Genomic DNA, 27,946 nt, shown 5'->3' on the forward strand with positions numbered 1-27,946 from the left:
ATAGTTAATTTGGCTTCATCAGTTCTGTAATATGTTTAAAAAGCTGCTTCTTATTAAAAAACAAAATATCTATCTAACCACATTAGTACCAAAGGATTGTATTATTGTCTTGGTTTAGGTTCCACCACATATAACTTAGAAACCAAGTTCCTGCAACGGTCAGTGGTGTTAAGAATAGAGAATTTTTCTTTTAATAATTATACTTTTGAAGAAGAATCAACCCATTATTTAATATTTACAATTTTGCAAAAGAATATGTTTCTCTCTGTGTGTATTTCCTCTGGGAGTTGAGATAAATACCAGAAGGTTGCTATCTTTAAACAACAGGCTTTTTTTTTTCTTACCTGTGATTGTTTTGGAAGCTAGAAGTCAGAAATGACTTTCTCTGAGCTAGATCCAAGGTGTCTAGAGGCAGTATTTAATAGGGAAGCTCCAGGAGTCAAAGCTCTCTTTCCTTTTCCAGTTTCCAAAAAAGATGCATTTCTCACTTATAGGTCTTTCCTGCATCTTAAAAGTGAGCACCCATGTACACTTCTCTATTCTCTTTCCTGTGGATTCTCATGATCACATTTACCACCCACCTACATCACACTAGGCAGCCTCCCAGGCTCAGGATCCTTAATCACATATTCCAAGTTGTTTTTTTTTCCCATATAAAGTAATATTTATAAATCCCAGAAATTAAAATGCAAATATTTTTGGAACATTTCTGTCTAGCCTACCAAAGCATTATCTATATATTTATAACAAAATGGAGTATAAAGTACTGATGAAAGTCATCTAAAAGCAAGGATGCTAGAAGTTAGCCAGGTCTAGAAAGAAGTAGGACAGATAGGTTGATGATAGAAGCAAAGGCTCCTAGAGTTCCTATATTTTTTTCAACAAGTATTACTGAATGATTTGTTTGTTTCCGACAAATAGAAAAAGCCAATTCAATTTTTTAAAATGTATTTTTCTTCCTCTCTTATCTTTCCCTCCCCTATAAAACCATTGCTAGCTATGGATTCACCAATTGAAACAGTCATATAACCTGATTCTGAGATTAATATAGAATTGCTTTGTCTTTGCTATTTGACGACTCTGCAGAGACCCTTTCAGTTACATCCTTACTCCCTTTAAGTCACTTCACCTTCTCCTACACTTTTGATATTTATAGCACCACTATGAAATTGACCATTTTGCCACCAAAGGTGACACCCCAAATAAGGAGAAAGTTTTTAGAATATGGCTCTAAAGATTTCTTAACTCCCAGGAGAACTTAAATATCAACTACACAATTCATTTCTGGTCTTGTTCTTTCTCATGCCAGTCCTTATGATGAATCCTCTACAGTTGGAAAGTCAGTTTGTAACTCTTTTTGGGTATGCTTAATGACCTTTAGCGACACTAATAAATATGGTTTAGCAAAGTATACATATGTTTTGTTATACAGTATAAATATTCATATCTTCCTCTTTGAATACAGAATACCAGAAGGCCCCATTGACCAGGGGACAGCTACAGGAAGAGTCCGTGTTTTAGAAGAACAACTTGTTAAGGCCAAAGAACAGATTGAAAATTACAAGAAACAAGCTAGAAATGGTATGTGATTATACACATTGTTTTCCATCTTAATATGTTGACTTTAGAACAAATAATTGAAAAATCTTCTTACCAAAATGTTAGAAACACTTATGCTTTCTATTCTTTGCAGGTCTGGGGAAGGATCATGAAATCTTAAGACGGAGGATTGAAAATGGAGCTAAAGAGCTCTGGTTTTTTCTACAAAGCGAACTGAAGAAATTAAAGCATTTAGAAGGAAATGAACTCCAAAGACATGCAGATGAAATTCTTTTGGATTTAGGACACCATGAAAGGTAGTATGCCCCTACATGCTTCATCTGGGCTTCCATGAAGATATAATTTATAAATGAGACATTGAGACTTTTTTCTAATTTCAGTGCAGATTGGCAAGTAGTACTATTTAAGAGTGGTAGATTATCTGATATCTCAAAAGATAATTAATTGCCAATTGCAGTTGATCAGCCAATCTATACGACAGTAAGATATTATTCAAAGAGTATTGCTAAGAATCATAACATATAAATTGTGGCAGTTAATATATGAAAGTGTCTTACTGTCAGAGTTTTTGTAACAACTGATATTTGAAGTAGAGCATGTGGGTTCACATTAAAGTGCATTGGAATTCAAACCAAGGCTGCAGTTAATGTTTCTAATTTCCAGACGTTACAGACTTAAAAATAGCACCTTTAAAGAGTTTCTAGTGAAAGGCTAACAGGTTTTGGATAAAGGGTAGTATTCTGTTCATTTTTGTTTATTTCTAGAGGGTGCACCTAATATCTGCTGCCTGCCTAAATTTGTTTCTCCGATTTACACATTTCTAGCAATTTAACACCCATAGAAAAGAAAACATTTTGGTGTTAGTGGTCATGTAGATAAAACGTACATGAAAATTATTCTAAATAAAGTGAAACATCCTTTGGCTTATTATATTTAAAGCCTGTGTTCTCAGTAAGATTCTCATGGGAATTACTGTCCTATTAGTGAACAATGAAAGAAAAATGATTGTGTTAGTACTACCTACTGCTGTGAAGAGAAATTAATTATGCCATACAAACAAGAGAGTCACATATATTAACATCATCAGCAATATTACAGTGATTTTGAAAGATTTCTCTCCCGTTTTAAGCAAAATTACATATAAAGTCTCTGTGTATTAGAACTATTTTAGCAGTACTGGTTTATAGAAATATGATGGTATAGATTTAAATAGTTGTAGAATTATTATGCTCCAAACTAGGCAGTCCTAGTGCTTATCCTAGCTGGCGGTAAGCACATAGTTAGACAGTTAGACCAAATCTTTAGTAGGCTTCTACCTTAAAGCTGATTCTCTGCTCGAAGCTTCTGTTAAACAGGCCTTTGTGTTTGTGTGGTTTGCTTATTACAGTTTTATAGAAAAATATAGTCCAGATTTGATATAAGTAGATTATGTGGTATAAAAACAAAATTTGAATATTGACTTCTGATGAAATTTTTGCTCAAATGTTGTGGTTAAATTACTTGTTGAAGAATTAAATCTGAGATTTTTCTAAATACAATCATTTTAAATTATTTTGTAAATATAATTTGTGCTTATGCTTTTCTAATTACATGTATAAAGTAAAAGTGAGTACAGTAAATAAGCCCATGATAAATGTCTGTAAGTCGTCATTACAGTTTTGGGTAGTTGAACTTTTGAAAAAATTATACTAAGTTCTAGGATTGCCATTTAGTATATATTAAATGGTATTTCTCTGAAAACAAAATGCGAAGTATAAGTACACAAGTCCATTTCTTATATTGTCTTAACTGGAGAATGTAATGACTCTAGGAGAAAACACAGGGTACTAATTTAATTCCTGGAAGTAAGATTAGAATCTAGTAATACAAATAATTAGCAAACACAGTAACACATTAGAGAAATAACCTTCAAAGTAGTAAATATACAAATAGGAAGGATTTGTATCCTATGGGAAATATTCTCACACTGGCCATATTTAAATTCTTAAATCTAAGAACTAAAATGGACTTTAGTGTATAATTCTACTTGGCTTTTTATACCACAAAAGTCTCCATTTTTATTTTTCATAGACTTTTTTAATAGCATTAGATTCACAGAATATTAGAATATTCATAGAATACCACCAAGAGTTTTTATATATAATAAATCTGATTTCCTCTTTTATTAATATTTTAATTTATGCTATACTTATTGTTTTATTTTTACAGTAGTCCAAAGTATGGTATGTAAGTTGTTTCCAAACTAGTAACAGACCTGTCGTTTCTGAAAAATCAGTGTTTATATGTCAGTTTCTCATTTACATTTCTCTGTGCACCTCTCTTACTCTTTTAGTGATAGTCAGTGTTAAGGGAAATGCACTTAGGTGTTTTACTGAGGTATAATTTTCTGATAAATGATGGTTGTGGCCATAGCTCAGTGCTGGGCCTTGGATCTGACTGCCAAAACCCAGAGTGGGAATCTATAAGTTGTACACTTTTTATAATTTGTGTACTATGCATACATAGAGTGTAATTGTTACAACAGTTAAGTGAGTGGACATATTCTTTGCCGCACGGTTCACATGTATGTGTGTGAATGTGTGTTTGTTGAAAGCATGTACTGTCTTAGAAGTATCAAGCAAACAATCAAGCATTACTACATTATGTCCGTCTATTAGATACAGAACTCATTTCATCTCACAGCTGAATGTTCGTACCAATTGACAGTGCCTCTGCATTTCTCCTGCTTTCTAACCCTAGGCACATGCTTATGTGAGGTTGAAGTTTTTAGATTCTGTCTCTAAGTAAGCACATTACAGTATTTGTTTTTCTCTTGCTGGCTCATTTCACATAGAATAATACACTACAGATTTATCCATGATGCCAGAAATGGCAAGATTTCTTTTCTTTGAAAAATTCCTTGACAGTTTCATATAAATCTATATAATGTAGTGATTGTATCTGTCCCCCATGTCTCATCTCCATCCCCCTACCCTCTCTCCCTGATTCCCCTAAGAGATTCTGCTCCCAACTTCATGTCTCCTTTAACTTTCCTTTTTATGGATTTACTGTCGTGTGTGTGTGTGTGTGTGTGTGTGTGTGTGTGTGTGTGTGTATACACTCACGTGCATGTCTGTGTGTTTAGTCATCGGTTAAGGGACACTTAGATTGTTGCTATAGATTAGCTAGTGTGATCCGAGATACTGATTTCATTTCATTTGAATATTTACTAATAAATGAGATTGGATATTGTTTGGTAGCTGTATTTTTAAGTGTTTTCACTAATTTATATCCCAAAACTATTACCATGGTTCCCCTTTCTCTCTGATCTCTCCAGAACTTATTTTCTCCTCTTTTCTAACCTTTCCCTCCCTCTCTGTCCTCTCTTCTGCTTTCCCCCTCTGTTCTTGTTTGTTTGCTTGTTTGTTCTGTTTACAACAGGGCTTCTCTAAGGACCTCAGGTTGACCTCTCTTACCTTTTTATATTAACTATCCTAACAAGTGTGAGAAAATATATCATAATTTTAATTTGCATTTCTCTGATGGGTAGTGATTTAAGGACCTTTTCAGGTATCTGCTGGCCATTTAATTTTTGTTTGGAAAACTGTCTATTTAATTCCTTTTTCTATTTTCAGTCAAGTTGTTTATTTTGCTGTGAGTACCTTATATATTTTAATTATTATCCTTTATTGGATATATAATTAGAAAATTATTAAAAGTAGAAAATAATTATATTTACAAGCAGGTACCATACTGTTATGTTTATTATAGATCCATAGTTTGGGGTCAGGAAATGTGATATCTTTAGGTTTGTTCTTTTTTCCCAAGATAATTTCATATGATAGCACTCTTAAGTTCTAAAAATAATTTTAAGAGTGCTTTACCTGGTTCTTTAAACAGTGACATAGGAATTTTTATAGAGACAACATTGAATCTGTGGATTGCTTTGTGCAGTATGAACCTTAAAGCAATATTAATTTTTCCATTCCATACACATAGGGTATCTTTTCATTTGCATCATATGTATTTTTTAAATTGGTGTCTTATAGTTTTATAGAACAGTGCACAAGTTTTTATCTCCCCAAAGTTATTCCCATTTTTGATGCCATTGTAAATGTGGTTTAATTTCTTTAAGGGATCATTTGCTAGTATATAAAAATGTAATCTTTTTATGTTGGCTTTGTGTCCTTCAGCTTTATCAAATATTTTTATTAGTACCATCAAATTTTTGGTGATGCCTTTAGAGTTTTTGTATGTATGATCATATCAGATCCAAGCAAACAGAAACACTCTTAACTTCTGATTTAGATTTGTTATTTCTTTTTCTTGACTAATTTGTCAGGCTGTGGTTACCAAAATCATATTCATAAAAGTATAGGATGTGAGCATCTTCCGTCTTATTCCTGATTTACCTCTGTAGACCCATTTGGTTCTTTTAAAGTGAATTTGGTTTGCTCATATTTAGTGAAGGCTATTAGTGTATATAAATGAAGCAGAGGTGCTGTTTTTTAACCTTTTCTTGTAGTATTCTTACTTGGTTTGGTATGGCGGTAATACTGACCTTTTCAAATGTGTTTGGAAAATTCTCATTTCTTTAGTTTTATGAAAGATTCACATTGCTTTTTCTTTAAGTGCATATAGAATTTACCTGCAAATATATTTGGTTCAGGGCTTTCATATATTTTGTTTACTAATTTAATCTCTTTACTTACTATTGGTTTCCTGAGAATTTCTTTATAATTTACTTTTGGGTTTATCTCTGGCCTCAGTGGTTACACAGGCTGCCTTGAGGAAGTGGAGAGCATCAGCAGTCATGCAATGGTATTGTACTGCCCCAGCTGCACACAAAACAACACAGTACAGATTGGCTGTTGGCTTCTTTTTTTAATTGGGTTCTTATAGCAAATACTCTTCCAACCGTGATTCCACCCCAATCCCTTCCAACCCCCTAGCACTAGGTAGGAGAGAAAGAAGGTTAGAGAGAAAGGGGACATAAAACTCTTTAGATTACGTCCAGTACCTATAGACAGTTCCAGTCTTAATTGTCAAAATATCTAACAATCCAGCAATAGCAAACCAGCAGTCCAGCAAATGTACAGCAAGCACAGTAGCAGGGGTTAGCAAGGACCAGCAGGAACCAGCAGCAGGGGAGTAACGGCTGCCACAAGCCCCCTTGGACCTCTCCAGAGTCCCAAAATTAAACTATCTGCAGCTGGCAAAAATCATGCCCCTAATAGTGCACAAGGCAAATCATAATCACCTGTGGTGAGGCAGCCTCTTCTTCCACACCTGGGATTGAAACCAAAGACATATTCACATAACTGGATTTTAAAGAAACCAAAATTCTCAATACAATTGACTTTCTTCAGGTTCCTATAGGACCCAACTAGCTGTCAAAAGTAGATAGAGAATTGTAAGACATTTAGATAATAAATCATCTGATCAATGAAATAATTACTGACAATTGTATGCCAGATATTGCAAAACCTCTTTGACCTATATAACTGGGCTTTGTTGGCAGTTCTTCAAGATAATGCAGTATTGACAGTGTTTGATCTTATTATTCATTGGAATAAGCCAAGTAGTAGACACAGAAAATTTATAATGGCAAGATGGCTTAGCTAGTAAAATATTTGCTGCTAAGCCATACAGCCTGAGTTCGATACCTGAGACCCACCTGGTGGAAGGAGATAACCAGTTCCTACAAGCTGTCTTCTGACTACCACATGTACACTGTGTTATGCTGCACCAAATAAATAAGCATAATAAAAAGAAAATGAATAAAAGGATTGAGTGAAGTTGAAGTCAGGGCAATGAATCAGAACACAATTGATGAGATTTCTGAACAAGATCAAAATGTAAACAGCAGTGCTCAGAGCTGAATTGCAAAAGAAGGGCATGTTCATCAGGGTGAAGACATCCAACTTGGAAGAGAAGGAGAATAGACTTAATATCTTTACCTGAACATTTGATTCTTATGGCAAAAGATATCCTATGTCTGGAAGGGCATGAGCCTGACAATCCCTGAAGGTCTCTGGTACTCTTGAAGCACTGCTAGGGTGGATAAATTCTAAGATGGCCTAGAAAGGGGCCTCGAGAACACATTGACCTCACGCTGTTCCAAAACACTCAAACCTCCTAGAGAATTGTGAGTGCCTCATTATGAAGCAGTCCTCAGGGAGGCGAAGCTAGCTCTTGTTTTTCTGTTATCATGAACAAAGTAGTGGACTTTTAGCAGGGAAGGAGCATCTACAAGTGCTGCTGAGGCTGGCCAGTGCAACTCATGATCTGAAAAAGGAATTTGTAAGCTTCCTGTTTTATGAGGCCAGTGTAAACCTCGGGATATGAATATATTGCACCATGATAACTGTGAAGTGGGAATTAAGTGTGGAGTATTGTTATTACCAGGCTTAAAATATGTCCAGCAAATTTATTCCCTAAATGAAATTTGTGGCTTTTAGATTTATTTTACGACTGCATTCTTTTATTATTATTATTATTATTAAATTATTTATTTACATTCTGAAAGTTGCCCCCCTTCCTGGTCCCTCCTCCCCTAGTTCTTCACTTATACACCCTGCCTCTGAGAGGGTGTTCCCCCATCCATCCATCTATCTCCATGACACCCTCGCCAGCATCCTTCTTCCCCGGGGCATAAAGTTTCCACAGGATTAAGTGCATCCTCTTACACTGAGCCCATATAAGGCAGTGCACTGCTACACCTGTTCCTGGGGCCATGAACCAGCCCATGTATGCTCCTTGGCTTTTGGCTTAGTCTTTGGGAGCTCTGAGGGGTCTGAGTTAATTGACATTGTTGTTCTTCCTATGGGGTTATAATCCCCTTCAACTCATTCAGTCCTTCCTCTAACTCTTCCATATTGGTTCCTGATCTCAATCCAATGGTTGGCTTTCAGTATCTGCATTTGTCTCAGTCAGTTGCTGGTAGAGCCTCTCAGAGGACAGCCATGCCAGGCTTCTTTCTGCACACACAACATGGCCTCAGCAATAGTGTCATATAATCACTGAATATCTTCCCTTGAATTTTCTCCCTAGCTGTTGGTAGTCTACATATTTTGTACTGCACCTTAGTTTGTACATCATCTAGTTCCTTAAGCTTTGAGTTGAGATGTTTGAGATATTTCTTTTTAAATGTAGGTATTTACAACTGTTGCTAGCTCTTAGCACTCTTGCATCCAAGTGTGAGCTTGTTGTGTCTACACTTTGTCTTGGGATAATATCTTGATTTACCTCTTACTTCTACATCTTTGCCAAAAGGCCGAGAAGCGATTACCTATTTCTTTGACTGTGTATTATTTAGGAAAAAATTTCTTTGTTTTTTGTTTGTTTGTTTGTTTGTTTGTTTTTGTTGTTTACAGTCAGTAATTGTACCCAATATGAGGCTGGGGGATAGATAGTACATTGGAAAAGCATTTGTTTAATATATGCAAGACCCTGGGTTAGAGCTCCAGTTCAGGAAAAAAAGGGGGGTAACGGAAGGCTGAATGATATCTCCTTAATATGGTTTTAATTATTATATTTGTTAAGCCTTATTTGAAGCATAACATATCATGTACATTGTAAAATGTTTCATGTGTGCTCAGAAGAGCATGACTTTGACTATTAGAATGTTCTCTTTGGCCTGTGAGTTAAAGTCTACTGTTCCTCCATTGATTTCATGTCAGGATGATCTGTGCATTGCTAGAAATGAGGTGTCAAGTCTCCCACTGTTACTAGTTCTGTTGCTGCAGGAGTTTCCTTTTAGTTCTTTTAACATTTGCTTTGTCTATATGCCATTGTGTTGGGTATGTCTACACTTGTTACAGTCTCATAATAAAGCTATCCCTTTGTTATAATAAGTGAGCTTGTTTGACCTGTGTGAGCAGTTTTGACTAAGAGTCCATTTTGTCTGACATGGCATTGCCATCCCTTCTCTTCGATCCCAACTTCACTTCCCTCTTTCCCATCCCTCACGTTCAGCCGCTCTGTATCCTTATACTAAACTGAGCCTCTTGCATGCATCTTCTTGTTGGAGCTTACTTTTTCTTAGCTAGTTTGTGTCCTTTCCTTGAATAATCTCAAGTAATTGTAGATTGTAATAGACTCTCGGGTGAGCAGAGCTCATCATACTGCAGCTGACAGGACTTTCTATTTATCGCATCGCATAGTTGTTGGATCTGCTGTAGGTGTAAGATCTGCAGGTGTGCATCTGAGAGCACAGACCCAGTTTAGACAGGACTGCTCTAAAGCCAGATTTGAGAAGGGCTGGGGCCTACTTCCAAGATTTTTTTCATAACAGAGATTAAGGTTGATGGTAAGAAAGGTAGGGAAGAAGTTCTTTTATTATTATCTACGTGATAACTGTTCTGCAACATGACTATCATAGTTTGTTACTCTAAATTCCAGGATTATTTAGGGAAAAAATCCTTTGTTTTTTTTTTTTTATAATCAGTAATAGTGCCCAATATGAGACTAGATCATAGCCTAGAAGCTAAATATCATGCTTATATCTAGGTTTTAGCTCACCTGATAATTTTAGCAAAACAGTATTTATTTGATTAACCTGTTATGTATGATTAAATAACTGCTGAGGTCCTGTTGTTTACTACCAATGTGGGTAATCACCTGGTAGTAATTAGTAATAGTTTATAAGGAATGTAGGGGGCTTTAGAAGAGGCTCTGAGGTTAATGGCACTTGTTGCTCTCACAGAGGAATTGAGTTTGATTCCTAGCACTCACTCACATGGCAGCTCACAACCATCTATAACTACAGTCCCAAGGGATTCTATGCAGTTTTCTGACCTCTCTGGATACCAGGCACACATTCAGTACACCTTTATACATGCAGAAAAAACACCCACATATCAAATAATAAAATAAATAAATCTTAAATAGAAATGAAGAACTTAGAGGGGTATGCTGCCTAGTCGCATATTCCCTGCTGCACAGATCTCAAGCCATAGCACCGCTGGGTCTCCAGTGAAGTTCCTTCATTGCTAGCTAATGTGTTTCACAGTAATGCAGCCAAGTAGTTTCTCTTGTTTTGTTTTTATTTTGCTGTTTTTATCATTAATCATGACTGGACTCAGCCCCTTTCTTTGAAATGGTGAGATGGAAGTAAATATTTTGGGATGATTGTTTTTGCCATTGTGGTTTTATTATCTGTATGGTACTATGGTTTTAGTGCTTAAATTTGTCCCTTGACCTCTGAGTCTACTGTGGGTTTTTTGTATTATCACCCTTTAGATTGCTGCAGAGCTGTATTCCACTTAATTACTACTACTTTGATTCTTTTGCCTTCTTCATCCTGCCAGATACCAGTTTATGAAATAATTGCTGGGGCTTCTTCTTTCTGCTTTTAAATGATAACAGTTATTGAACTTCAAATTGAAGGACAGGAAGGCTCACAGAGCCAAATAGCCAGTAATCTATTTCTCAATTATGTTGACTAAAGCTCTTGAAAAAGCCGTCTGGGAAGCAACACTCTGGTCTTCCTTGCTGAGTCTGTATATCTCATTATCAGTAATATGTAATGGCAGCATTGTTAATAGGAAATAATAAATGATACTTATGGCTGAGTGTCCTGATTAGAGATTGGCTGATACACAAAAGGCCATTATGGAGGCTGGAAAAGGACTTTAGAGATACGGGATATAGTTATCTGTCTAATGATAGGGAAAGATTGATAGGCTAATGGCTTGTACAATGTAAGATTTTTTTTTTTTTAATCATAGCTGTTGTGGCCTAGTAACTTTGTTTTGTTTCCACTCACTTTGGAAGGTTTAAGAATTAGTGTTTCCACTCTTAAAATGTTGAGTTTTAAGAGTTCTTCAGATCAGATTTTTGTGGTTTTTTTCTCTTTCTCTTTCTCCCTCCTCTCTCTCTCTCTCTCTCTCTCTCTCTCTCTCTCTCTCACTCACACACACATTACATGGAAAGAGGAGGAACAATCTTAATTTCTTTCAGATTCTTATTCTTATTCTTAATGTTTATAACTTTTCTCAACTTTTAGAATTCTTTGACTAAAATGTTTTCTGTAGACATCCAGGTATATTTTCAAATGATAATAAACATAATTCCTAGTGCTTATGAGCACAGGCAGGTATTTTTATGGAAAGTTATTCTCATTCTCTTTACTAATTAGTCTATCTACCAGATACTAATTCTTCATTTTCTTCAGGGAATGTCCCCTTTGCCCTTAAATTGTAGTTTTAAGGATCTAGGTGAAAAAGTATACTGCACCTGGTACCCATTGTTCTGTTTTGTCTGCCTATATAATAATTTGGGGGGAGGTGTCCAAACTGAAGAAAGATTTACATATTGAAACTAATGATTTACTAAAGATTGTGTATATGCTAATCGTACTAATGATAAAGTGTCTTCATTATCAATATAACCACCTTACTAGTTCAATAACCCTCTGAAGTAAGCAGAATTCCAGTAGTACCCCCTTATCCATTGTTTGCTTTCTAGTCTGTTAGCTATTGTCAACCACAGTTCAAAAATACTAAATGGAAAATTCCAGAAATAAACAGTTCACAAGTTTTAAATTGCATATCATTCTAAGTGGCATAGTTGAGATCTCATACCATCTTGCCAGGATGTGAATAATCTCTTTGCATATTCAATCCATACTGCACATGCTAACCAACACTCACTTAGTAGCTATCTTTGTTACCAGATGGACTATGGCAGTGCTGTAGTGCTTGCTTTCATGAAGCCCTTGCTTTGCTTCTTAATACCACAAAGTACAGAGGTAGACATATTGATTTCTTGCTACATATAATCTATAAATAAACATTACTATGGGTTTGTATGTATTGGGAAAATTGGTACTGCAAATTTCAAGCATCTACTGGATGGGGGTTTCCAAATGCATCTCTGATGTATAAGGAGGAATTACTCTAAACCTATTTTTAGCTGTTCTTAGACATGGAGAAATGAGGTCAATGTTTCAGTTACTTTCCTTGCTACTGTGATCAACTACCTGACAAGAAACAACTTAAAGCCCAAAAGTTATTTTGATGCTCAGTTTGAGAGTACAGTCTACTATTGCAGGAAACTCAAGTTGGCAGGGGTGTTAGGCTGCAGGTCACTTGTTTGCAGTCAGGAGGCAGAGGAATGCAGGTGCTCCACTTGCTTATTCCTTTTATTCAGTCTGGGACACCAACACAGAGAGAGAAAGGCGATGGGTGCCTACTGTTGTTTGAGTCTGCAGTCAAGCCTTTTTGAAAATACCCTCATTCACTTGATGCTTCTAACTCCAGTGAAACTGGCAATGAAAATGACCTACCAGCACAGCAAGTTTAGACGAATTTCAAGTAATTTTTCTTGTCTGTGAACCAGATTTACCTAGGGACTAGACTTTGCAGCAATCTCTTATTCCAGTTTATCTTGGATGTTGAATCTTCACCTTCAGATTATTCTTGTATGAATTATAACTGTACTGGCCCTTGAGGGAAGTTTTTATGTTTTAGCATTTTGAATCAGAAATAAATAAAAACCTTCTGTGTTATAGTTTCCCTGATGACAAATTTAAGACAGACTAGACACCCTCTCTTTACACATAAAAGTTTTATGATTATGAAAATAGAATAATCACTCTGGGAAGTGCAATAGCACAAACATAGACATCATTTGCTCATAGCTGGCTGACTCTAAAGTCTGTTCTAATGTACCCATTGTCATCAGGCATCTGTACCCTCATTTTGCTGCTATCTAATCGTGCCTAGCCTTATATATGCTGGGCCTTGATGTGGCTTTATATGAAGCCACCATAATCACTACTGAACTATGAAATTTCTTGATACTTCCATGATAAAAGCAAAAGACAGCAAAATTTCCAGCTTTGGGCATCTTATTGGAGCATGGCTCAGGTGTAGAATCCCTGAAAAACCAAGGTTTTCTGCAGAATGCTTTTTTAATGACTATAATTCTCAGTAATAGGCTACAACTTTCTGATTTGATTTTATTTAACACAGAAAACTACATTTTGTAGCAATGCAACTTCTAGACATCATTGAGTTCATGAAGAAATAATAAAAATTTAACATTTTTTCCTGTCATAACTTACTTATGTGGTGTCTGATTGTGAGAGGGGTTTGTGTTTTAAAAATTAAACAGTAATGTGATGGATTGGTATTCTGACTGATTGCTGTGCCTTATTTACTTTTATGCTAACATGTTGGTTTTGGGTATTAGTGCAATTCATGTGTTGCTTCAATATGTGTACATTCTGCAGTGGTTGAATCTAGCCCCCTTTATATACCCTACCCCCATTTTCTCAACATCTAGCTAGCACTATTTTATATTAAAGTTGACTTTTAAAAAACTTTTATATATGGAAGAGAAATGTGCTACTTACCTTTCTGTTTCTGTCATATTTCACTCAACACAGTGTACCATGCATCTTGGTGAAAATGACACGATTTTACTGTTCTTTGTAGATAAAAATACTCAGTTGAAACTTCATCTTAAAATTTAGCTACATTTGTGGTCTTTGTATTTTCTCTTGTTATTTTTCTATTTCTTTTTCTTTCTGTTATTTATTTACATTTCAAAAGTTGCTCCCATTCTCAGTACTCCTTACTTAGTTTTTCACCGCCCCCACCTCTGATCGGCTGCTCCCCCACCTGCTAACCCACCCCTACTTCACCTCCACCAGCATTCGTCTTCACTGGGGCATAAAGTTTCCACAGGATTAAGTGCATCCTCTTACACTGAGGCTATATAAGGCAGTGCATTGCTACACCTGTTCCTGGGGCCATGAACCAGCCCATGTATGCTCCTTGGTCTTGGCTTAGTCTTTGGGGGAACTCTGAAGGGTCTGAGTTAATTGACATTGTTATTCTTTCTATGGGGTTATAATCCCCTTTAACTCTTTCAGTCCTTCCTCTAACTCTTCCATATTGGTTCCTGATCTCAATCCAATGGTTGGCTGTAAGTATCTGCATTTGTCTCAGTCAGTTGCTGATAGAGCATCTCAGAGGACAGCCATGCCAGGCTTCTTTCTGCACACACAACATGGCCTCAGCAATAGTGTCAGGATTTGGTGTGTGTGTATGAGATGGATCCCAAGTTGGGCTGGTCACTGGGTGACCTTTCTTTCAGTCTCTGCTCCATTTTTGTCCCTGCATTTCCTTTAGACAGGAACAATTCTGGGTTAAAAATTGTGAAGATGGGTTGGTGGTCCCCTGCCTCACCTGGGGACCATATCTATTTACTGGAGGTTGTCTCTTCTAGTTCCATCTCCCCACTGTTGGACATTTTGGCTAATGTCAATTCCATTGAGTCCTGGTAGCCTCTCACATCCCAGGTCTATATGTTCCCCTGCCCCCTATCCCCCACTGTACATTTTGATTCATTCTTCTGGCTCTCTTGTGAGACCTCGACTTAGAGTGTTTCTCCCTAGAAGGTAAAGCCCCTGCACGTTCCCCAAGCTTGTTTTCCCTGATCTCTAAAAATATAGCCAGAAAGAAGCTCTTTGTTCTCTATAGCCAGCAAAAAGCCTTTTTGTTTTTGTGCCTTACAGCCAGAGATGCAATAATTGTAGGAAGACCTACAAGGACATAGAAATAGACACTGGAAAAGAGGCTGCAGCTCACTCTCCCCCACCCCCTCGCCAGAAAGGAGCTGTAGCCAACTCTCCTCCCAACAGCTCCCAACTCCCCTCTCAACTCCTCCCAATCCTCAGCTAGTTGTTAAAAGCCCCCTACTATTATCGCTCGGGCTACAAGGCAAAAGGAATTCGTCCTCAGCTAGCTGATAATAAAACCTCTTGGAGTTTGAGTCAGGTGTGGTTTTCTCTTGAGTCATTGGGGTGCTAGCCAGCTCATCCTGGGACTTGAACAGAGGTCCAGCTTCAGGGATCTTATATGTGGGGGCTCGTCCGGGATTTGTGGCCTACCCCAGTTCTCAGAGACCCCACTTAGAGGTAGGATCCTATCTTTGTCTATGTCTTTATCTGCAGGCTGTGTTTGAATTCGGTATTCTCAGTTTGCAGTTGTCCACGCTTGTGAGAGCAACGAACTCCCTGTCAGGGATAGAGGGGAGGGTTACTGACAGATGTGTCAGGAGTAACCTGCTGCTCCTATCTCTTCCCTCCTAAAACAATTTTGTGTGTGTGAATTTGGTTGTGGGGGAAGGGGTTGTCTAGTCTGTTTCTTTTCCTTTTTTAAATTTTATTTTATTGTTAATTTTTACACTCCATATTCCATTCCCCGCTGCCCCGCATCCACCCTCAGTCAGCTTCATATCCCATACCTCCTCCCCACCCCACCCCATCTCCATTTCAATTATGTCATCAATGAAAAAATAAGGAAGGGTTTTTATTTGGTTCTGATTCACAATATCTTATTGTGCTGGCTAGTTTTATGACAGCTTCACACAAGCTAGAGTCATCTGACAGAAGGGAATCTTAACTAAGATAATGACTCCATAAGATCGGGCTGTAGTTTTTAATCACAATTGCTCTGTAGTACATCTTGAGGTCAGGCATGGACAGACAAGTAGACCAGTGGAATAGAATTGAAGACCCAGAAATGAACCCATACACCTATGGTCACTTGATCTTTGACAGGGGAGCTAAAACCATCCAGTAGAAAAGAGACAGCATTTTCAAAAATGGTGCTGGCACAACTGACAGTTATCATGTAGAAGAGTGCAAATTGATCCACTCTTATCTCCTTGTACTAAGGTCAAGTCTAAGTGGATCAAGAAACTCCACATAAAACCTGAGACACTGAAACTTATAGAGGAGAAAGTGGGGGAAAACCTCGAAGATATGGGCACAGGGGAAAGATTCCTGAACAGAATAGCAATGGCTTGTGTTGTAAGATCAAGAATTGACAAATAGGATCTCATAAAATCGCAAAGCTTCTGTAAGGCAAAAGACACCGTCAATAAGACAAAAAGGCCACCAACAGATTGGGAAAGGATCTTTACCAATCCTAAATCAGGTAGGGGACTAATATCCAACATATGTAAAGAACTCAAGAAGATGGACTCCAGAAAATCAAAGAACCCTATTAAAAAATGTGGTACAGAGCTAAACAAAGAATTCTCAACTGAGGAATACCTAATGGCTGAGAAGCACCTGAAAAAAATGTTCAACATCTTTAATCATCAGGGAAATGCAAATCAAAACAACCCTGAGATTCCACCTCACACTAGTCAGAATGGCTAAGATCAAAAATTCAGGTGACAGCAGATGCTGGCGAGGATGTGGAGAAAGAGGAACACTCCTCCATTGTTGGTGGGATTGCAAGCTTGTACAACCACTCTGTTAATCAGTCTGGCTGTTCCTCAGAAAATTGGACATAGTACTACCGGAGGATCCTGCAATACCTCTCCTGGGCATATATATATCCAGAAGATGTTCCAACCGGTAAGAAGGACACATGCTTCACTATGTTCATAGCAGCCTTATTTATAATAGCCAAAAGCTGGAAAGAACCCAGATGCCCCTCAACAGAGGAATGGATACAGAAAATGTGGTACATTTACACAATGGAGTACTTCTCAGCAATTAAAAACAATGAATTCATGAAATTCTTAGGCAAATGGATGGATCTGGAGGATATCATTCTGAGTGAGGTAACCCAACCACAAAGAACTCACATGATATGAACTCACTGATAAGTGGATATTAACCCAGAAACTTAGACACCCAAGATACAATTTGCAGAACACATGAAACTCAAGAAGAAGGAAGACCAAAGAGTGGATACTTCGTTCCTTCTTAGAATGGGGAACAAAATATCCATGGAAGGAGTCACAGAGACAAAGTTAGAAGCTGAGACAGAAGTTAGGACCATCCACAGACTGCCCCACCCGGGGATCCATCCCATATACAACCACCAAACCCAGACACTATTGCGTATGCCAGAAAGATTTTGCTGACAGGACCCTGACATAGCTCTCTCTTGTGAGACTATGCCAGTGCCTGGCAAATACAGTGAGATAACTGGATCATATAATTGAACTAATCTATATTCCTACCAAGTGTCTGAGAGTTCCTTTCTCTCTTTCTCTCTCCCTCTCCCCCCACCTCTCTTTCCTCTCCTTCTCTCTCTCCCTCCATCTCTCTCTCTCTCTCTTTGTACGTGCGCCAGCATCATATTAATTGGACTTGAAATGACTGCTACATTTTAGTTTTATTTGCATTTTACTATGTCAAACGCTATTGAGCACTTTTCTTATATTTAGTCATCTAGTTGTTTGATCATTCTGAATTCCACACAGGTTGGGATAAAATGAATTGGCAAGACTTAGTATGTATTTAAGTTCAGAACTCTGCTTTAATTTTGGTGATACAGAACTGCTGATTTCTAAGACCAGAAACCATATCTAGGTGTAGATCCTAACATTCTAGAGAGTGATGCAAAGAAGTCACAAGTTTGAAGCCAGACTGGACTACATTGCCAGAGCCTGTGTTAGGGAAAAAATACATAAATAAAAAGGAGCGAGCCTAAGCCACAACAGTTTTTATAGACTTTCTTCCAAATTAGGCTTAGTGTGTTTTTCCCCCCACTATGAACTAAATATCAATAAAACTTACCACTTTTTCCCTGTGCACGTGCATATGCATACATGTTCATTTTAATTTTAAAGCTAATCATAGCATATTGGGTTTCCTTCTTTCCTCCTACAAGTATTTGCTAATAGATTGGGTTTTTATTCTACTGTGCTTTATCTTCAGCAGTAACACTGTTATTTAACACTGAGTTTGCAATAGGTTTCATGACCATTACTCCTTGATGAGTAGTGGGAGGAGATGAGTTGATGTTGTAAAACCTATGGTATATATAGCACTATGAGTGTGTTGTGACTGAGGTTTATAAAACTGAGAAAAGATTGTAAATTTCCAACTGAGCTGTAAAGTACAATACTAGTTAAAGACTTCTGTGCTTCTCAGTTCAAATCATAATTCCGTGAGGTCAGTATGTTAAGCAGATTTGCATTACCATAGTGAAATGTCTGGAAACAGCCAATTTTATAAAGATAAGAGACTTGTTTTTAGGCTTGGTACTGTCTGGCTCAGTTCCAGCAGAAGTCCTCACAGCAGTATGATAGAGACACGTGTGGAAGAGCTTACATGGCCAAGCAGGTAGTCTGAGAGAGAGGCAGAGAGGGGGGAGGGGAGGGAGGGAGGGAGGGAGGAGGCAGATAGAGGGAGGGAGGGCGACCAAGACAAACTATGAATATAAATGTTGTCACATAGCTTCTTTTGAGGGTGCTCCTCACCCAGGAACCTTAGGACCTCCTTTAAGATAACCTGTTCCCATTCTGTCACCACCCAGTGTGCCCTACTCTGAAGATTTAATACTTTAATCACAATGGGCCCTTGGGGAAATTCAGAACATATGTAAGCCATGGAAAGTAGTAACTTTCAGTAACACCAAAAACAACAACAGAAAAAGAGTATTGTGGGCTATATAATATTTCAGAGGAAGCTCAGTTTAATAATATGAAAAATTATATTTAAAACTGTTCTCAGTGTGTAACCTAGCATATTTGTTAAAGAAGCAGTTAAAAGTTTCTTCTATATAAAAATTATTTTTAATGTTAAATAAGAATGACAAATATAAAAATTCATAAAACACTACATTTTAGACATGATGTTCAAAAGGGTGAAGAAAATGGTAATGGCTAAGCTTCAGAGTGTCCTGTAGTAAGTAATATTGATACCAATAAATATCTAAAATGCTTTGAAAATGACCCTTTGTTTCAAAGCATGTTTAAAGTGTTCTTCTACTAACCTAGGCTGAATAGTCTAAACTGTATTTAAGATTTTACTTGTCATTTTCAAGTCAATAATAAATGTTTTCTTTTTTTCAAATGTGTTATCACATATTTGCTGTATGATCATTCATAGTCCAAACGGTTTTCTGTGAGTTGAATGGAAGGAGGGAATGGAGAGGGAGCAAAGTAGGTTAATCTAGGAAAGCCTTATGGAGAAAGTGACATTTGAAAAAATATTTGGTTGGTACTGTGACTGAAATATAAAATAAACAATGAAGCCATTTGGAAAGGATCAGATGAAATGATGGACTATGGTGGGGGGGTCATATAAGTCAAAATAATAACTTTGGCCTTGACTCTTGAGTGATTTGAAGGGTCAACTTAGTGTTAAGTACAAAGCAGAAGTGTTATTTGATTATTAATTTGGCCACTATGAATAAAGTACAATAGGCAAGGCTAGAAGCTGGAAGAATTGTTAGAAAGCTATTATAATAATCCCGGTGTGAGAAGATGGTAGTTTAGTCAATAGCATTAATGATAGAGATTCCTAGGAAGTCACTGGTTATATATTTATTTGTTGATGATTATTGGGGCTTGTTAGAGAGAGATGGATGCTTTTTTAACTTTCTTTACTACTAAGTGAAAGCCATTGCTTTTATTTAATGCAATATAGATAAAGCTGTGTCTACCAGTTCTAAAGTATCTCTTTATAGTTTACAGAGTATTTTAATTTATTGCAAGGAAATCTAACATGTTATGATTGAAATTATTAAAATAATTACTGATGGCTCTAGAGTGAGAAAGAATCTTAATCATTACATTAGTTTTGATGAGAGAACAGCAAATTATAGCCCGGGGGCAAAATGTGCCTATTTTCCTACTTTAGTTAATAAAGTTTTATTGGAAGAGAGCCACGCCTATTCAGTTACTTATTGCTTCAGGCAACTTTACTGCTACACAGATAACAAAGGATGTTCCCTGTGGCAGTGGGCATACTAAAACTGGAATGATACAGAAATTAGCATGGCCTCTGCACAAGGGTGATGTGAAATTTATGAAAACATTACATACTTTCAAAAACAAAAGCAACAGAGGTTCACACAACCTAAAATCTTAGTATCTGCTCCTTTAAAGAAAGAACTCATTAATGCTTTATTCTTTAGGACACTGTATAAGATTTATGTCATGTTTTTCCTCTAATCTTTTCCCAGTTACTCAGAGTGAAGTGTTAGAGGGGTTGTGAAGTGATGAGCGAGGATACAGTGGTGTTACTCAAATACCAGTGCCATGTCTGCTGAATTGCACTTTTTATACTTTGGTTTGTTTGTTTCTTTTTATTGCTGTAGCTGATTGGCTTGTGGGAAAAAGTTGTTTGTCCTTTTTGGTCAAAAAATTTTTTTTGCTATAGGGATGAATTGTATGGTAAAGACTTAAATTTTAAGTTTTAGAGTCTTGATGGAAAATAAAGACCAGATACCTTCATCTACTTGAGCATTAGTCTTTCTGAATAGTTTGGCTCCTTTATGGTTTTGTGTAATGCAGTGAAACGGTACAAATAAGTGGACCTCAATTGTTGCTTACTTTCACAGGTCTATCATGACAGATCTATACTACCTCAGTCAAACAGATGGAGCAGGGGATTGGCGTGAAAAAGAGGCCAAAGATCTGACAGAGCTGGTCCAGCGGAGAATAACATATCTCCAGGTAAGGTTAGGTTAAGAAATAAATCTTGAGTGGAAAAAAATCATAATAAAATAAAAAATTAAAATAACTTTTGCTTTTTAAAAGCTTTTCTAGTGCGTTTTTGAAAAATTACTCACATATTTCTTCAAAGAAACAGTGTTTTATAACTTATAAATAAAGCAGCAGTTCAAAGTGTCTAAAACTGCCCCAAAAGGAGCTACTTCTTTGCATATACACAAACTACACAGTTGTGAGCATGCTGTATTTTGTAGGAAATGCTTATTGGCATTTTGACAAAGGAGCTATCAAGGGAAGTTTATGGAAGCTGCAGTGTCTGACCCTAACTGTGAAGGTGGTCAAGGCTGATTTCACAACAAGAGTGAAGGCAGAGGATATAGTAGATGAAGTGTGTATTGAGAACAGTGGCCCATAGCAGGAAAAAGTAAGACAGGATCTCAGATGTGAGCTGAACTCTCTAGTTTGTCTGGAGTTTTAGGTATGAAAAAGGTATGGAAATCTGCAAAGAGGTTCGGAAGCTTGAGTATTGAGGGTAAACTATATGGCATATGAACATTAAATGATTCTTGAAAGATAATTGTTTTATGGATGTCATTTTGACAAGAAATAAAGACTGGTCAAGCTGTTAAGGGCCTTTTATGTCTTTTGTGTGTGTTCTTTTAAAATTCTTATTGATATGCATATATAGTCTTAGATATTTGTAAGGAAAACCTTGGAATTTTATTTTATTGTTGGTACTCTATAGACAATTTCTGATTTTGGTTTCACAACATCCTGGTGTTCTTTGTTCTGACCCCCCAGTGCTAGGGTTTAAACCCAGGGCCCTGAGCCACAGTAAGCTAGTGACAACCTAGTTTTAAAACAGTTTTTGTACATAAAAGGTACAACAAATGACAGAACCTAAAAGTAGTGTTTTGGTTGAACTATAGTAGTATTTGAAGAGACTAGAAGCAGAGAAAGCATGGAGGACAAGGAGTTTGTATTACAGGCAGGTCGAATTGAGAGGTGATGAGAGTTTGCAAGTGGAAACAAACTTAGAGAGACTAGAGAAATATAATCAGTAGACCTTTCTAAGTAGTTGAAGGAGCTGAAATACTGGGAATGGAAGCATCTTCAACTGTCAATAAGTTGAGAGAAAATTGTTTTGAGGAAAAAACAGTGAATTAATGGACATTTAAAACTGAATGAGAGATGTTTTAAGTTGAAATAAACATCTCCACTCAATCCTTTTGTAATTCTATGATAGCATAGTTTCCGTGTACAAGAACTCTTTAAGATTAGAAGTGGGACCTGGAGAGATAGATGGCTTAGCAATTAAAAGCATTGGCTGTTCTTCCAAAGGTCTTGGGTTCAATTCCCAGAAACCACATGGCAGCTCACAACTGTCTGCAACTCTAATTTTATGGAATCTGATACCCTCAAAAACCAATGCTCATAAAATAAAAATAATTAGATTATTTTTTTAAAAAAAAAGATTAGAAGCAAAGGGAGGATAGTCCTTGACATGTGTCTGTATATTTTAGCATCTGTTTTCATACAGGTAAATGGGGGGTAATCAAGTGTTAGGGGGGTCACTAAAAATACACTTGATTTTGGCGTGTTCTCTTAGTCTCATCCTCCCAATGCCATTCATTAGAGGAGGCTGCAGAATGAGAAGCCGTTCACCTCCGCAGGGGAGAGGTAATTATTTTCTATCAACTAGATCTTCATTCAGTGAACTTTGGACAGATGATGGCACAGAGCCATCCGCTCCTTTATTTTGTAAAATAGAAATAACAGTGGTTTGTGAGCTGCCACATATTCATTAAACTTTCAGCCACTGTGTTTAAACTATGGTCAGGTTGTCATCAGCTCAGCACAGTGTAATAAGTACCTGCCACTTGCTTTATTTTTTCTCTCTCTTTTAAAAAATATACTCTTTTGGTTACATTGTATATATCAATCTTTTATTACTTTTAAATATGAGTCATACTACATTTGTGCATGCACCATTATTTTGCCTTTTTTCTTTTAAGATTTGCTTATTTATTTTATGTATAGGAGAACACTGTCACTTTCTTCATATGAACCAGAAGAGGGCATCAGATCCCATTATAGGTGGTTGTGAGCCACCATGTAGTTGCTGGGAATTGAACTCAGGACCGCTGCAAGAACAGTCAGTGCTCTTAAACACTAAGCCATCTCTCCAACCCCTTATTTTGCCTTTTGTAAGATATTTAGTTATCTCCAGTTTGGGGCTATTATGAATAAACTCTTTTGAACATCCATCCACAAATGTTTACATGGGCTTATGCTTTCACTCTCTCTCTCTCTCTCTCTCTCTCTTTCTCTCCCTCTCTTTTTTAAGTACCTACGAGTAGAATTATGTTTATTTTCTTTTTAAGTTGAAGAAAGTTTATCAAATTTCACTCATTCTTCCTTTTGCCTTGCATCCCAAACTGACAATTACAGAGGTGGACACATTCACTATACTTTTGCTTTCTATAAAAGTTGCTTTCTGTAATAATTCAGATGCTCAGAAATTTAATATTTTCAACAATTTATAGATTAAAAAAATCAGATAGTCATAGTTTTAGTTTCATTGAAAATGTAATTTATTTTATCTCCTTTGATTCTCAATGGGAATGATGTGATACAGGAAATACTTAGATACCTAGTCAGCACAATTCTCAGAATCCTAACTATTCTAGATTATCTAACTATTCTAGAACAATTATACCAGTACTTAAAATATTGTATGTAATATGTTTTTCTTCTTTTTAAATTGAAAATAGATTGTTTTTCATATAATGTATTCTGATTATGGTTTCCCCTCCATCTGGTCCTCCCAGTTCCTCCCCACCTCCCCTCCCATCTATATCTACCCTCTTTCTATCTTACTAGATAACAGGCATCTGAGGGTCATGATAAAAACAAAACAAAACAAAACAAAACCAAACAGAAGGAAACGAGCCCCCTAAAGGTGTAAGGAACGGGTATAGATACAGAGACCCACTCATCGGCACACTTAAGGAATCCCATAAAAACACAAACCTGAAGCCATAGTATATGTGTAAAAGAAAGAATAAAAAATGAATAAAATGAAACATAAAGGAAAGGAAGAGTCCTGACATGACACTGTGAAGTAAGGAACCTCCAAAGATGCCTTTGAGTTGGTTTTTGCCAGCCATCTATTAGTAGATGTGAATGTGAGGTCAGAGGACAGCTTGCTAGAACTGGTTCTCTCCTTCTATCAAGAAAAGCAGTTACAGGCAGTGGTCAGTCACCATGTAGACTGGTGGAAGAGCACCCACTTGAATTTAGAGCTTTATGCATGCATTCTGAAATGGAAACTTTGCCTCTCCCATTCTAGCTTATAATTGAGCTGTTATATTTAGGTCTGCAATATATGTGGAGTAAAATATGAAGCAAGAATTCAGGTTCATTTTCTTGCTTATTTGAGCCATTTGTTCAAAGAGTTGCTTCCCACCCCTCCCCCTATTATGTTAATGTTTGTGTCGAAAATCAGGTAGTATAGTCCCGATAATAACATACCATTTAAGTTACCATAAGTTTGCAGTAAGTATTAAAACTGGATAATATGATTTCTCTAACCTTGTTCTTCTTTTCAAAATATTGTCATAAATTCTTCATACTTTATTTATATTCTACAATAAGCATATCTTAGTTTTACAAGTATGTAAAAATAAAGTTTAATTTTGTATGTTGATTTTATGTCTTGCAATTTTGCCAGAATCAGTTACTAGGTTAAGTAAATTTTTTGAAGACTTTATCGAATTTTCTACATACATTACTATGTCATTTGCTTTTATTTCTTCATTTTTAAATTTGGTGGCATTTGGCAATAAATTATTACTTTTGAGTAGTATGTTTACTTTAGGCATGGTTTACAGTAAACTGTAAATTTAAGTTCTCCATTCAAAGCTCTTCCCAAAGTGGTTGCACAGTTTCACCATTTTTGACAAGAAAATGAATATTTCTTGACATGTTTAATGGGTTTCTGAATTTGTGACATGTGCTTACTATAGCTCACTACATATTATTATTTTAAGTTTATTTCTTATATGATCACATCTACTTAGTTATCAATAATAAAAAGGTTTTCTGTAATTTACTATTAAATTGCAGAATTGCATATGAAGCAGTTAACATCTGTGGTTCTAGAAATGAAATAGCTGGTAATACTGCAGTTGTCACTTCCTACCCAGTTCATCTCAAAGAGTATGCCAACATACCTAACAAATAAATGTCTTGAATGTAAGATGAACTGCAATTGGAATTCTTCAGCCTTTGGTGTATTCAAAATCTTTTTTTTTAATATTTTTTATTACGTATTTTCCTCAATTACATTTCCAATGCTATCCCAAAAGTCCCCCATAACCCCCCCCCAACTTCCCTACACATCCATTCCCATTCTTTTGGCCCTGGCATTCCCCTGTATTGGGGCATATAAAGTTTGCAAGTTCAATGGACCTCTCTTTCCAGTGATGGCCGACTAGGCCATCTTTTGATACATATGCAGCTAGAGACAAGAGCTCCAGAGTACTGGTTAGTTCATCATGTTGTTCCCCCTATAAGGTTGCAGATCCCTTTAACTCCTTGGGTACTTTCTCTAGCTTCTCCATTGGGAGCCCTGTGATCCATCCAATAGCTGACTGTGAGCATCCACTTCTGTGTTTGCTAGGCCCCGGCATAGTCTCACAAGAGACAGCTATATCTGGGTCCTTTCAGCAAAATCTTGCTAGTGTATGCAATGGTGTCAGCGTTTGGAAGCTGATTATGGGATGGATCCCTGGATATGGCAGTCTATAGATGGTCCATCCTTTCATCACAGCTCCAAACTTTGTCTCTGTAACTCCTTCCATGGGTGTTTTGTTCCCAATTCTAAGAAGGGGCACAGTGTCCCCACTTTGGTCTTCATTCTTCCTGAGTTTCATGCATTTAGCAAATTGTATCTTATATCTTGGGTATCCTAAGCTTTGGGCTAATATCCACTTATCAGTGAGTACATATTGTGTGAGTTCCTTTGTGATTGAGTTACCTCACTCAGGATGATGCCCTCCAGATCCATCCATTTGCCTAGGAATTTCATAAATTCATTCTTTTTAATAGATGAGTAGTACTCCATTGTGTAAATGTACCATAATTTCTGTATCCATTTCTCTGTTGAGGGGCATCTGGGTTCTTTCCAGCTTCTGGCTATTATAAATAAGGCTGATATGAACATAGTGGAGCATGTGTCCTTCTTACCGGTTGGGACATCTTCTGGATATATGCCCAGGAGAGGTATTGCTAGATCCTCCAGTAGTACTATGTCCAATTTTCTGAGGAACCGCCAGACTGATTTCCAGAGTGGTTGTACAAGCTTGCAATCCCACCAACAATGGAAGAGTGTTCCTCTTTCTCCACGTCCTCGCCAGCATCTGCTGTCACCTGAATTTTTGATCTTAGCCATTCTGACTGGTGTGAGGTGGAATCTCAGGGTTGTTTTGATTTGCATTTCCCTGGTGATTAAGGATGTTGAACATTTTTTCAGGTGCTTCTCTGCCATTCGGTATTCCTCAGGTGAGAATTCTTTGTTCAGTTCTGAGCCCCATTTTTTAATGGGGTTATTTGATTTTCTGGAGTCCACCTTCTTGAGTTCTTTATATATATTGGATATTAGTCCCTTATCTGATTTAGGATAGGTAAAGATCCTTTCCCAATCTGTTGGTGGTTTTTTTGTCTTATTGATGGTGTTTTTTGCCTTGCAGAAGTTTTGCAGTTTCATGAGGTCCCACTTGTCCATTCTCGATCTTACAGCACAAGCCATTGCTGTTCTATTCAGGAATTTTTCCCCTGTGCCCATATCTTCAAGGCTTTTCCCCACTTTCTCCTCTATAAGTTTCAGTGTCTCTGGTTTTATGTGAAGTTCCTTGATCCACTTAGACTTGACCTTAGTACAAGGAGATAGGAATGGATCCATTCGCATTCTTCTACATGATAACAACCAGTTGTGCCAGCACCATTTGTTGAAAATGCTGTCTTTCTTCCACTGGATAGTTTTAGCTCCCTTGTCAAAGATCAAGTGAGCATAGGTGTGTGGTTTCATTTCTGGGTGTTCAATTCTATTCCATTGGTCTACTTGTCTGTCACTATACCAGTACCACCCAGTTTTTATATCAATTGCTCTGTAGTAAAGCTTTAGGTCCAGCATGGTGATTCCACCACAGGTTCTTTTATCCTTGAGAAGAGTTTTTGCTATCCTAGGTTTTTTGTTATTCCAGATGAATTTGCAGATTGCACTTTCTAATTCGTTGAAGAATTGATTTGGAATTGTGATGGGGATTGCATTGAATCTGTAGATTGCTTTTGGCAAGATAGCCATTTTTACAATGTTGATCCTGCCTATCCATGAGCATGGGAGATCTTTCCATCTTCTGAGATCTTCTATAATTTCTTTCTTCAGAGACTTGAAGTTTTTATTATACAGATCTTTCACTTCCTTAGTTAGAGTCATGCCAAGATATTTTATATTATTTGTGACTATTGAGAAGGGTGTTGTTTCCCTAATTTCTTTCTCAGCCTGTTTATTCTTTCTGTAGAGAAAGGCCATTGATTTGTTTGAGTTAATTTTATATCCAGCTATTTCACCAATGCTGTTTATCAGGTTTAGGAATTCTCTGGTGGAATTTTTAGGGTCACTGATATATACTATCATATCATCTGCAAAAAGTGATATTTTGACTTCATCTTTTCCAATTTGTATCCCTTTGATCTCCTTTTGTTGTCGAATTGCTCTGGATAGGACTTCAAGTACAATGTTGAATAGGTATGGAGAAAGTGGACAGCCTTGTCTAGTCCCTGATTTTAGAGGGATTGCTTCAAGCTTCTCACCATTTACTTTGATGTTGGCTACTGGTTTGTTGTAGATTGCTTTTATCATGTTTAGGTATGGGCCTTGAATTCCTGATCTTTCCAAGACTTT

The 27,946-nt window shown here is 36.9% G+C and overlaps 1 protein-coding gene and 1 pseudogene across 4 annotated transcripts in view; both read left to right on the forward strand.

Moving 5' to 3' along the window:
- The window catches only part of Fut8 (fucosyltransferase 8), a 240,380-nt gene that overhangs the window by 125,754 nt on the left and 86,680 nt on the right, over positions 1 to 27,946 (forward strand). For all 4 annotated transcript variants that reach the window (XM_029484493.2, XM_085830487.1, XM_029484494.2 and 1 more), the window contains 3 exons: positions 1,466 to 1,581; positions 1,694 to 1,856; positions 20,868 to 20,982. In XM_029484493.2, the coding sequence (XP_029340353.1) occupies positions 1,466 to 1,581; positions 1,694 to 1,856; positions 20,868 to 20,982 (394 nt within the window). The remainder of the gene's footprint in view (positions 1 to 1,465; positions 1,582 to 1,693; positions 1,857 to 20,867; positions 20,983 to 27,946) is intronic.
- On the forward strand, positions 20,254 to 20,353 carry LOC115032923 (U6 spliceosomal RNA; annotated as a pseudogene).

Source organism: Mus caroli, unplaced genomic scaffold, assembly GCF_978045245.1.
Source record: "Mus caroli unplaced genomic scaffold, Mus_caroli_1 scaffold_14, whole genome shotgun sequence".
Classification (NCBI taxonomy): Eukaryota; Metazoa; Chordata; class Mammalia; order Rodentia; family Muridae; genus Mus; species Mus caroli.